General features: G+C 36.8%; 1 protein-coding gene across 2 annotated transcripts in view; it reads left to right on the top strand.

Moving 5' to 3' along the window:
- LOC124363321 (fatty-acid amide hydrolase 2-like) overlaps positions 1 to 13465 on the top strand; it is a 42302-nt gene that overhangs the window by 1723 nt on the left and 27114 nt on the right. The window contains exon 1 of one of the 2 annotated variants that reach the window (XM_046818565.1): positions 1568 to 1726. The exons of the other annotated variant lie outside the window; for it this stretch is intronic. Within the exon in view, the coding sequence (XP_046674521.1) occupies positions 1688 to 1726 (39 nt within the window). The 5' untranslated portion in view covers positions 1568 to 1687. Of the gene's footprint in view, positions 1 to 1567; positions 1727 to 13465 lie in introns of those variants that run through there. 2 annotated transcript variants of the gene reach the window in all.

The following is a 13465-nucleotide window of genomic DNA, read 5'->3' on the forward strand; positions in this document are numbered from 1 at the left end:
TTTTAGACTGTCATCTGATAAACAAAACATAAAGAAAAGCCTTGCCATTTACCCTGCAATAAAGCATTATAACTGAAAAAGAATATTTATGATTCGGCTCAGCATGGGAGATTTCACTTTTGCACCTCTGACTACAAATTGCGTACTCTTCTACCGAAGCTTCTGCCCAAGAATTCAATCAAAGCGCCGTGCCGTGACCGTAAAGGTACATCGTGTTTTAGTTAATGATAATACACAATATTTGTACTTCATTTTTTAATACAGTATTTAAACTATTGCCCAAATTATAATACAAAATAGGAGTCGGTTAACAGGCACTTACATTTCATTACGCTGCACGATTCTGTGTTATATGTTACAATTCCGTATGATGTACTTAGTACAAATCTATTTACTCTGCGATTTTCTCATTGTTATCATGGTTACCCACAAGTTATTGTAAAAATGTCCAAATCCCCCTGAGTGACATCCACTATAATCTAACTTGATGTTGCCGTATAGAAATGAGGATAAATGCCGTTTCAAGTCTATAAGTCAGTTTTTTAAGAGTTTCTTTTATCGTGTGGTCAGATAAATAGGTAGACAGCTTGATAAAAATCAAATTTTCCAGCCATCGACTAATACGCTTCGCTGACGCTCAGCCAATAATATCTGGGTAGCAAATGATTAAATTATAATTAATTTCAATTACATCGTCTCAAAGGACTTTTTGTGTCATACAATCCAGTATGATAGTTATCCACCCACTGTTAATATCCAAGAAAGGTGATAGAGGTAGGTAACCTATAGCAACGGGCGGTAAGTACAGCAATCAGCTGATGAGTAAATTGAGGTTATGTAAGCCGCCCACGGTTTTGACCTTTGGATTGTAGAACAATAGCCAGTAGACAGCTGAGTCGATATCAGTATGACTGCGTTCGCTGCTCGCCGTCTGACCTTTGCTCTTGGCCCCCATTGTTGTCATTAGATAACAGTCAACAGATATTGGAAGCATAGATTTTACTTTTCCGAATAAAAAACCAGAACTGCATAATTGTAGTTGTATTAGGTATTATTTCTTTCCTGACTTTTGTAGTCTTAGGATAAGTAATTAGGGTAAGTCTAGCAATTTACGCACTGAGCAGCAGAGACGAAGGACAACGAGTTTATTTTCGTGGTTTGAGACATTCCAAACCAACCGACGTAGATAAATAATAGTTACATGAATGTCAAACAAAAGATAAAGATACTGATAATACTGACTTTCAATAATGTTTCCCTTCTTTATCTCGTTGCGATAAAATATTATTTCCTTTGAACAGTAACATAAAATGTGCAAAGCTTTCCGAGAAGTGTGTGTGTTTTTTTACGTTTATTGTTGCCTCAAAAAAGATTTTGTATTCCAGAAAAAATCATTGTTTTCCGACAGTCCAAATGTTTACCAACAACGACTTTGTCCCCGCGGTGTGTACCAACTCCAAACTCTCTGTTACCAAGGTGAGGCGCATGGCCAACTCCTTGTACATAAATGTTTGTAAACAATGCCCGGCGCGGCGACGCGACACTTAGCTACCGTGAACCGTGGATGGGGGAGGGAGGGGGGAGCGTGCCAGCTGTTCGCAAGGTCAAGTATTACCCATCATACACCGCATCAACCCAGCAGCAGTGTCATCAGCGTCCATCGATCGTCCAGCAGACGCATGCGAGAATGAAACCCGTCCTTCAGTTGTTTCTTCGCGAACAGTTGGTCTGTAATCTTCCTGCTATCGCATTTCATGTAGATAACGTATCTAAAATATCTTTGCTAGACTTATTTTAAGAGTACTTTGTTTTTTGTAGTTTATTAGATTTGTGATATTGCTTTTCAAGTTCTCCGAATTTTAATTGTAAATTGATTGAAATTTTTAATTTACCTGTAATTTATTCCGTAGTTTTGTCAGACGTATACGAACAGCGCAATATATTAATTGTATTAAGAGTAAGAACAGTTTTCTGTTATGTTTATTTATTGAAATTTTCCAAATGCTACTACACCAACATTGTTTGTTTACAAAGTGTGATATACAAACAAGGCCATAAACAAGTAGACGGTAATTAGTTTGAGATGTTTTCTCAGTATCTGGTTCCTAACAAACTGTTATTAGGCTAGGCTTATTGGATACTGGAATATCCTCCATAATGATTTTATAACGAATGTCTTGAGTTTATTATTTCTTGAAATACTTCGGCCTTACTGTAGAAAGCCACCTTCAACCAACACATGACTGAAACATCTGAATAGCGTGACTGAAAATTTTCAAGAATATCAATTATGTAAGCAATATCTCGAAAGACGTAAACAGGAAAACTATAGATGTTGGTTATTACATCGACCCAGCCGCGTAAACCGAAGAACTAAGAATGCGTTTATTCTCAAATGGATTTGATTTTTATTACTTTTTACAGAAAACTATGGTGAGATTTACAGTATAAAAATTCTATTGCTGTAAATATAGTGGCGATTTTTAAATTTTTTTTATTTAGTCAATCACATATATATCACTCGTTAAATATTTTGAACAGATAAATAATATGGACGGTTTCAAAATTTCAATTAATGACGCATTTCAGTATTTCTTCATAATTAATAAATGTAACAAGCTGTTGCAGTGTTTCAAGTATTTCTATTCTCCATGGGCCTGGATTTGCAATAGTTTTTTGTAAGAATTTGAGAATTTTTTGTGATAACGAATTGGATAATTATTTTGTTTATATGGCAGTTTTATTTAAATTTTATGGCGAGGATTTGAACCAGACTGAAAGACCCCATTTCCAGCCAAATGTCGGACTTCACATAGTTGGGTGACGCTAATTCAACTTTCAATAATGTGGCAGACGGTCGGGTTGAAGTTGTTTTTTCTGTTTTATTGCTTGCTAAGACAATAATACATCGTATGGCAAACGTCAATTAATAATAATATCCTAAAATTTCAGTCATTCAAACTATAATACACATACAGACATACAATGTTTAAAATCACACCTCTTTCATTCATCGCCAATGCAACCCACTTCGAACAGCGGGTCAGTCTTGTAATTGGGCGGCCTCCCAGGTGAAAGCCAAAAACTCACCTGCATTATAAAACGCTTGAGACACCAAGAAGCGTTTTATGCGAGTCTTAAACGCCTTTGGCGTTGGAGCATCTTTGATTGAATTGGGCAGTCTGTTGAGGAATGGAACACCCGCTTGTGAAGGCAGGCGTTCATAAACCACCGTTCTGTGTCTACCAGTTCGGTAGTTTGCTCTACCACGTGTCTCATACATGTGTACGTCTTGGCCTCTGGTTAAGGTACATTTATTCACACAAAACATAGTTGTTTCCAATATGTAGAGACATGGCAGAGTCAACAGCTGCAATTTCTTGAAAACTTGCCTGCACGACGCTCTGAATTTGATTTTTGCGATGATTCGAATTGCTTTTTTTTGGAGTCTTAAAACTCTTTGGAACTGAGTGTTAGCGCAAGCTCCCCAAAGGATCACTCCATAGACCAGGTGGGGGTATATCAAGCCATAATACGCCGTAATCAGTACCTGACTCGGGCAGTATTTTGCTAAAGACCTCAGAACAAAGGTGCCTGAGCAGATTTTGGCGCAAACATGATCAATGTGCACATTCCATGTCAGTCCTCGATTAAGGTACAATCCAAGGAATTTTGAAGAGTAGACTTCGTCCAGTGTGGAGTCAGCCGTCAGGATGGCAGGTCCGCACTGGTTGCCCGCAGTGCGCAAAGAAAAATTTAAAACGTTGGTTATTGTGTTTATTGTGAGGTTGAAGCTGTTGAAGTATTGGGACAGCTGTTAATATCAACAAAAGACTGTTGTTCCAAAACTTCGCTTGATCTTGCATTGAAAAAAAGAGTCGTATCATCTGCAAACTGCACTGTTCTTCCATGCAGAAGCGATGATTCTATGTCGCTGACATAAAGCAGGAAAAGCACAGGACTGAGGATAGACCCCTGGGGGACTCCATATCTAAGATCTATTGGTTTGGATGATTTATTTGATATCTGGACAACTTGGGATCTGTGGCTTAGAAATGAGCTAAGCCATTTAAAAGGCACGCCTCGAATGCCGTGGGACTCAAGTTTGTCGAGCAGTATATTGTGGTCAACGCAGTCGAATGCTTTGGACAGATCCAGGAAACACACTCATTGTGTGGTTCCGACATTCAATCCCCTCCACAATCATATCGACAAGACCAACGACTGCGTCGGTTGTCGATTTACCCATTCTGAACCCAAACTGTTCATTTTAGAGCTGATTGTATTTGTCCAAAAAGTGAAGCATACTTATAAGAAAAAGCTTTTCAAAAATGTTCCTGAATACTGGCAAAATTGAGACAGGTAGTTACTTATATAGGCTGGGTCGTCTTTCTTTAAAATTGGAACAACTTTTGCAATTTTAAGGAGAGAGGGGAACACTCCTGTTTGGAATGAATAATTTACTAATTCCGTTAAGGGTCTCACTAAATGCTTGCAGCATTTTTTAATGAGCCATGGGGACATCAGACTGAGGCCGTTTGACTTTTTGGTTTTGGGTGTGTTTTTTAAGGTGACGCCGATCCAATTTCAGCCTTATTCTGCCGTCCTCATGGGCCACTGGCCTGTGCGAGGATCTTATCAAACAGAATAATGAGGAGAGTCATTACAGTACTGATAAAAAGTGCAACAATAGTCACATACAAGATTTGAACCGGCGTTATCTCTAACTCGGACCCAAAGTCCGACACTGTAGACTGTGATGCAAGCGGTTCATTCGAAGTGTGTAAAAACAAAAAACATACGAGCAAAAAATCTCTTTATATTTTAAATCCTTTTATATCTCCTCGTCTGATAACCCTATCAGAATTAGTGCTGATAATGAAGCATTTCAGAGTTTTAGTCCGGGCCCCGGGCCCATCATGAACAGTCTAAGGTGGACATCAGACTGATGATTCGAGAAAGCAAATCTATCTAGATTCCTAAAGGTACTATTTAAAAATAGTTTCCTTTAGATGTTTTCATAGCAATTATTAATCATAAGAAATCAATTCACAGAAATGAATTACTCAGTACGCAAAGGTTATAACTATCTTCACAATCTACTCTTAATTAGGTCTCATGGATTAACACGTTCGACCAATTTTAAGTACAACTTTATTTGATTTACAGCATTTTATAGCAGTTAATATTGCATTTATTTGTTCAGTATTTGTAAAATTATTTTGATAGTGAATGAAACACATTGAAACATTTTTAAGCCAGCTTATGTTCCATATCTTCATCAGTTAAGGATTTTTTAATTGGACCAATTAAGTCCTGTATAATGCAAAGTATACTCAATATACAATCATTGCTTGTCGAGCGCACAATGTATCCAGTTCAAAATTCTATCCTACAATAAAACACGACAATATTGCGTAGATAGTAAAACCATAATGTTTAGGTTATGCTTCACTTATTTTAAAATCAATAAAAATACTAATGAAGCCGGGGTTTAATTTTTCTATCGAACTTTTTAAAACACATATTATAGCCTCGATAGCAAATTTCCACTGAAGTGTAGCATTATTTCTTACTGTTTCGTATCCAGCGAACACGAAGAAACTCTCTGGCCCATATAAAGCCATACAAAACAAGGTCAAGTCTCTTTCAATAAAGTGATTATGTCACACTTCTTGCTAAGTAAGATTATAGCTATCATCTGAGAAGTGGACTTTACTTTGTCACCTTGTTTCTTTTCTTGAATGGTAAGAAACCTCAGTTAAAAAAGGAATTTTCAACGAAAGAAACATCACCAAACATAACACAAATGGTGATTTAGATTGTGGTATAGTTTATTAATACTCTGTGTAGTAAAGGAAACATGACTTTTCCGGACATTTTTAATCGTTTAGTCGTACAAAAAATCAGTAATACTACGTTTCGAAATCTATAATCTGATCTCTTCTTCAGGTAATGTAGTTCAGTTTTAATAATTAGTGTTGTGTTTAGCTTTTTTAGTGTTTTAGTGTTAGAGAAGCTAACACACAACATGGTGGTTGTGATTCCTGACTTACGCGTGTCACAACGCTCTGGTATGATTTGTTTATTTTAACCTAGTTTGTAATTATGTTTTAGGTTAGTTATTTAACTGAAGAAGAGATCAATCAGATTGCAGATCTCGAAATGTAGTGTTACTGATTTTTTTTATCACTTAACGATGGCAAATATCAGGAAAATAATGTTTCCTTCACAATACATCCGCCGTCAAAAACAAACTTCAAACAAAGAATTGATTCTCGGTACGGACCCGGAACCAGTAAACAAATCAAAGACCTTGAGAGCTTGCATCTGTGTAGTAACTCTGAATCAATGCCATTTATGTTTTTACTGAGAACTTTTTTCTCAGTAAAACTGAATGAATTGGCTAATCGGAATAGCTGATAAAAGGAATGGTACTTATGGGACTTTTACTAACAAACATTTAAGTTATGGGACATTTTTGTATAATTTTTATTTAAATTGTACTAAATTAGAACATTTTAAAGTATCATTTTAACATCAAATTGTTACGAACTACCTGTAATGCGTTTGTGTCAGCCCTCATCAATAAAAAAACTTCAATAAACATTCAAACAGATTATTTAATGTGCAGTCCATAACCAATTCTTGGTGTAACGCGAACTTTAGCCCATATTTAACAAACCAAATCTAATCAATTACAGCCTTCTTGACAATGGTGATCTCATCATTGGTACGTTCTGTAATTATCAAACCAATTCAAAGGTAAAGATAGTTTTTTTTTTCATTTATGCGATAAGATCATTCCACTGTATTTAATATCTAAATGCTGATCCCTGTTGTTTCAAGAAATATGTATTCCTCAATAACTTGATTCCCAAATGTGCCATATTTTTAAAGCGATTATTCCAATTGTATATTTTGTCACTTTGCAGTGTTGTGTTTGTATTGTCTAAACTTTGGCAGAAAGAATGAAAGTATGTTCATTCATACAATTATATGAATTTTTGGTTTTTTGGTGTTTTTATTTTTTGCTTTTTGTTTTTTTTTTAGATGAAAATGTTTTTTCGCACACTGAGAGGCTCGTTGTCCCCTCCATAGTGTCGGACTCCCGCAGGCTCGTTGTTCTAAGGACTACCGCCTAAACAACCCCCTCATCACCAAGGACACTAGCCTGGAACTGTTTAGCACATTACTTTAGACTAGGTCTGTGAAGTTACGCCACTAGGGCTTTCCTCGTCGGGGGAGTCAGAGAGTTAAGGCCGATCGAGGTCGACCTTTTTCCCAGGTGTTCTCTCCCTGGAGCATAGCTCCAACGATGTTCTCAGGAGTGACCGCGAGGCCGATCTCAGCAGAGAGAGAAACCTGCCGCAAATGCATTCGAAAAGTGAGAGCAATGTTAGGACAGAGTAGACAGTCCAAGCTGGTGACTTTCCCTACCCTGAACAAATAGGTCCGAAAATACACGAGAGAAATTGGGTCATAAAGTAATCGACCTCACCGTGCTGCCGTTCCACAGATGGTCAAATGTCCGGGATGAGTCTGAAGCAGCGTGGGCAGACGTCCTGCTTTAGGAGGCCATGTCCTCCTGTCTTCCCGGATTTTGTAAATTATGTAGAATGTCCGGCTTTTTTGGTGAACGCTTTAAATGTTCAAAAATACTACCAACACGTTAAAAAATTCTTCCGATTTCCGAAGTCTCAAAGATATACCATTAAAAGTTATAGCAGCGCACACGTAATGCCATGGCATGTGAACTGTTATATTCAGTTGTATGTTGAGTGTTGTATAGTGTCACTGACTCACTGTTGTTTATATCCGCTCAGCTGCACTGGCGCTACTACCCCTTGATTCTCTATTTATGTATTATGAATTATACGATAATTTCTATATAATACATTATATATTTTTCTGCTGTAGTGATAATTACTGACGTGTATTAGAATTGCTTGCTAATAATGTAATGAATCGATACAATAAATTGATAGTTTTTCAATTATTTTATAACATTTATTTTTAATATAATTCTAAAAATTTGGATTAAAATCAGTTATAATTTTTAAAGAGATACATTTTAACAATGATTAATTTAATATTATGCCCAAGAAAATATTAGTCTCAAATAATAATTTTACCCATCAATATACACTTTAATAATATGAATTCCTTTTATTTTTCGATTTATATGTCAAAACAAATCGAATTTGAGTTTTTTTATTTGCATTCAAGCAACACAGTACTAATTTATAATGCGTGTTTTTATAATAATGTATAATAAATGTATAAATATAATATTTAATAATATATTCCTTTTTTGTCTAATGTTCTGCTTTTTATCCCCAAAAGTACTCCTTTTAGAAATTTGCGTCTGGTCACCCTGGTCTCTCGACTCGGCTTACCAATCGCGTTGCCAGCGGTCAAAGCTGCAGTCGCGCTCTTCTTGGGCAACAGTATATCTGTCCACTTCGGTCCTGCGGCGGTAGATCGCCTGTCTCTCCATCGCAAGACGGTAGATGGGAAAGACACCAGTGATCACCACCACAGCTGGTTCGGAAACCGTGCGGTAAGCTGGTGCGACCAGCAGGGCTCTTCGGCGCTGGTCTCGGGAGAGCCGGTTTGGGCTCATGTTTCTGCAAGACGTGGGCCCAGACTTCAGCTCAGGAGGACTGATTGAAGTGATGACATCAACAAGCGGCGTTTGCAAGGAAGCGGGTCTCCGATGTCGGGCATGAGCCTGCCCTGGGCTGCAACAGCCTTGGCGGCTTTGTCGGAGGAAGGTTTGCTGTCAATCCTCAACCCGAGGTACTCGGCAGCAGGCTCGGTCTCCAGTCGGACGTTGCCCATATGCAGAGGGAACACGGTGGGAATTCGCCTCTTCGTAAGGAGCACTACTTCTGTCTCACTGATCGCCAGAGACAGACCATGAGCCTGTACCAACTCGTTGACTACGGCGACAACCAGACCCAGCTTGAATGTCGCCTGCTCACATTGTATTTATCAATAAATACAAATTATTTACCAAACAATAATATTTTGTACTCTGCGTGTTGTTATAAAACTATTTTTGTGGTTTCAAAATATAAGTGATTGGATAATTCCTGATTGTAAAAAGTAATCTGTAATCCAGTTCGTGTATACAAAAAACACTAAAAGAAGGAGAACAAGTGCTGTTACTGAGGTGTAAGTGGGCCATTTGAATTTTACGGTTACGTGCTGGCTAAGGAAACTGTGAGATATTTACAGGTAGAGAAGTGAATCTCTTTCGACAACTAGTAACATGGTCCTCCCGCCTGCAGTCCCCGCGGTCTGTGTATATATGGCGACACTACAAGCTCGCACTCCACCGAGAAGCTATTTTAAAAACCGCCTGTATATATATCAATAATGGATTGATTATAACTTGAAAAATGTGCATGAATCTTTACTTCTACATAGGCAAAATCGAGTTCAATTGTAACTTACTTCCACCCATGTGCGATGGCTGAGCGTTAGCGAAGCCTATTGCTCAGGGAAATGTTACGATATCGAGTTGAGAGTATCAACTCAAAATTTTGATAACATTTCAATTCATAATAAGCAATACATATCATTAAATGAACACATTTTTGCGTAAAATGCCACCTATGGAATTAGGCTGAGCGTTATCGAAGTCTAACTTCCACAGGATATATCGAGAAGAAATGTATAGAGGCTTCTAACTTTTTTATACATATTATGCCACCACTAGAAGAGTTGGTTGTTAAAATTCTTCTTTGTGTGTGGCTGTGTATATGTATGTCTGTCTGTATGTCTGTTTACCGCAAAATATCAGCAATTTACATGTAACTTCATTTCTACGTACTCAACATCGGCTCGATTAAGTTACTCGTCCCTCCCTCGTTATTAGCGAGCATTTTAATTAATGGCCACAAACATTTGGCTGAATTTAAGGATATGAGATTTTTACATCGTGCGCATAACTTGAATCTTCATATGTTTTTATATATCAGATAATTAATTTTATTATGTCATAAATATTTAAAAAGCGCGTCATTTCATAATGTCATTTAGGCGATATCACACGAGGGGCTTGTAAATGTCATTTCTGTCAGTCTGACTGTCTGTTTGTCCACACGTCATCTCGACAAGAACTGACATGCAGACTTGAAATTTGTCATCAAGCCTCATTTCTAGCAGGCCTACATCTAGTGCGATGATGGAGCGTGTTAGTCTATGTACTTTGGCTGAGCGTTAGCGAGTATTATTACATTGGTGTTGTGGTTAACATAACATAATAGCAACGAGAAAATCACAGTGTAAATTAATGTGTGTGCAGATTGAGTACAATTATATGGCATTATGAAGTATTTTAACGTAGTAACACGTCTAACATAACTACAGCGCAAGATGTCAAGATATGTATACTTCAAATTGTAAATAAGAAATGTATACGAATCATCATTTAATTAGTATGAATATTTAATTATTAATTCCGATCAAAAATGTATAATTAAAATTAAAATCATTAAATAGTTAGTTTATAATTTGATGTAGTTACTATGGATTACATCAACCACAATTATAACAATTATAAGAAACTGGCTACTATATAATATATAGTATACTATATATTATACAGTTTTATAATGATCCATGTTTAACCATTACATTTTGTTGGTCGTCATTGAAGCCTACCACAGAATAGGCTGGCATAATTTCTCTTTTGTCTTCTTGGAAAGTCTAAACAATTTCTTTTTTTTATGTTTGCCCCTCTGTATGTCTGTTCGCATAACTTCACGAGAATTACATGAACTGTAGGCTATGTTGCATGCAACATCAACGAAGCCTGCTATGCAACACGTGTTGTGTGAATTTCTACCTTTTATGTAACCTTACATAAACCATATCATATTTCCTTTTCAGCATTTTTTCCTTGATCGTGTTAAGAAATACTCCAAGTTAGCAACTTAAATTCATATAATTTATCTTGCAATGATCTAAACGTTTCATTTCTATATTTAGTGTCTTTAGAGAAGGACTGTGACTTTAAAGGCTAAAAAATCATTAAAATTCATTAATTATTAATTAATTCATTAATTATCCGGCCCAAACAGATGCATTTAAACTTAAAAATATGTACGCCTACACCTACATAATATGGGATTTAAGAGTTTTGGACAGAACGAACCTGCTTGTTGTTTTATTTTATTTATTTCAATTTAATTTTAGCATATTTAGCACCATATTTCTTGCTTTATTACCAAAACTTCATGCTCAGTCTCGTATAAAGCTTGAAATCTGAATACAACGTATCCCCCATAAGGTTTTCGGGTATAAATTACGAAAAAATAATTGTTTCATAAATTCCAATTATGTAACCTGTTTAACCGTTTTAGCTGTATCGTGGTCTCGTCTAAAGTACGTAACTTTAATTTTCCAATCCTTTAAAGTGAGTGGAAAACTGCCAATAAACGTGTTTGGACTGGCACACTCTGGAGTACACACTCACACGTTCTATCTGCAGACAGAACTGGGCTAATGTAATGTAGTTTGTTGCAAATAATAAATGGCCAATCGATAACCGCTATGAGCCGCTCCAGCAAGGCCATTCGTCAGCAGCTCATTGTGGCTTCCGCTAGTAAACCCATGGTCATTGCTGCATATAGAACACTCACCACGTTCTATCTGCAGACAGAACTGGGCTAATGTAATGTAGTTTGTTGCAAATAATAAATGGCCAATCGATAACCGCTATGAGCCGCTTCAGCAAGGCCGTTCGTCAGCAGTCATTGTGGCTTCCGCTAGTAAACCCATGGTCATTGCTGCATATAGAACACTCACTACGTTCTATCTGCAGACAGAACTGGGCTAATGTAATGTAGTTTGTTGCAAATAATAAATGGCCAATCGATAACCGCTATGAGCCGCTCCAGCAAGGCCGTTCGTCAGCAGCTCATTGTGGCTTCCGCTAGTAAACCCATGGTCATTGCTGCATATAGAACACTCACCACGTTCTATCTGCAGACAGAACTGGGCTAATGTAATGTAGTTTGTTGCAAATAATAAATGGCCAATCGATAACCGCTATGAGCCGCTCCAGCAAGGCCGTTCGTCAGCAGTCATTGTGGCTTCCGCTAGTAAACCCATGGTCATTGCTGCATATAGAACACTCAACGCGTTCTTTAAGCTAACAGAATTGGGCTAATTTAATTTAGTAATAATTGTCAAGAATTAGAACCTACGCAGGCCACAACTGATCAAGGAATCGTTTCGTCAAATATTGATTTACTTTATTTACTTTCACCCTTAACTCTTCAATTGATAATGTCTTGTACACCAACCCTGTAGGCTGTAATGGCAACCTTCTACCACAGGGTGGTGTAGTTTGGAGTAGATTGGAAATTTGTAGAAGACTGGTTTATACTATTCTGATTTAAAGTGGACAGTTTCGGGTATAGCGGTGGCCATCTTGGTTTTCGCTCTGTTATACTTTAAAAAAAAATGTACGCCCTTAGTTGTAATATTAAGATTATATGAGATATCTAAATTATAAGGTATGATTACCCATCGAAGCTTTTTTGTAGCTTTTCGATATTTGTATTGCTTATTCTGAAAGTATCAAACCTTTCTCTTTATCAAGGTTTAAATACCTTAAAAAAATACGAAGAATCGTTTGGATGCGTAAGCTTTAAATAATACCTTTGAAATGGGTCAATGCACTGACCTTAATTCATAAAGTAAATTAAGGTCATAACAGAGTTAGAATTATAACATTGTTCTTATGGGGTTAAACTGGAGGTCGTTTCTCCATAGTCGGCATAAAAATTTCACTACAAATGACACTATTGTTTCATGAGTATCCGAAACATTTACACTTTGACAGAGTTTTATATCAGTTAGAGAAAGATCTTTATTGAGATAGTGTATAATAAATCAAGCAAGGTGAATGAAAGGTTAGTGAAATGAAAATAAATTAAATATGTTGACTACACGTGGTGGTAATGCATGTAACATGTATTTAGCCGGTTTGCATGTGAATTGTGCATAGTGCTCTGCTTCTCTCCGGACAGAATAATTAATTAGCAGGTAATCAATACGAACATTGGCTATCTCATCTCCCCAACCAGGGCATGAGCCATGGATGTGTGTGGTTCAGGTGTTGATACTGAGTACAAACAATTAAACACCGTTTAGTTGTATTTCCGATTAGTATTGGGATTTTTGCTTCCTAGAATTTCAAACTATTAACAATATACAAGTAATCTATTATTAACTCCATGTAAACTTATATGCTGAAAGTTTATTCTGCTGTTTGTCCAAAAAACTTATAATTTGTAATAAAATTTATCATATTCATAGAATTTATAATAGTCTAAACTAGCAGTCTCTAGAGATAACACACTTTTACTGGTCGTTACAGTCTAAACTTATATTTTATTATATCTGATATTCTCGTCTGTTGTTAAGACAATTCTTGAGATTGGTA

The sequence above is a fragment of the Homalodisca vitripennis genome, chromosome 5 (assembly GCF_021130785.1).
Source record: "Homalodisca vitripennis isolate AUS2020 chromosome 5, UT_GWSS_2.1, whole genome shotgun sequence".
NCBI lineage: Eukaryota > Metazoa > Arthropoda > Insecta > Hemiptera > Cicadellidae > Homalodisca > Homalodisca vitripennis.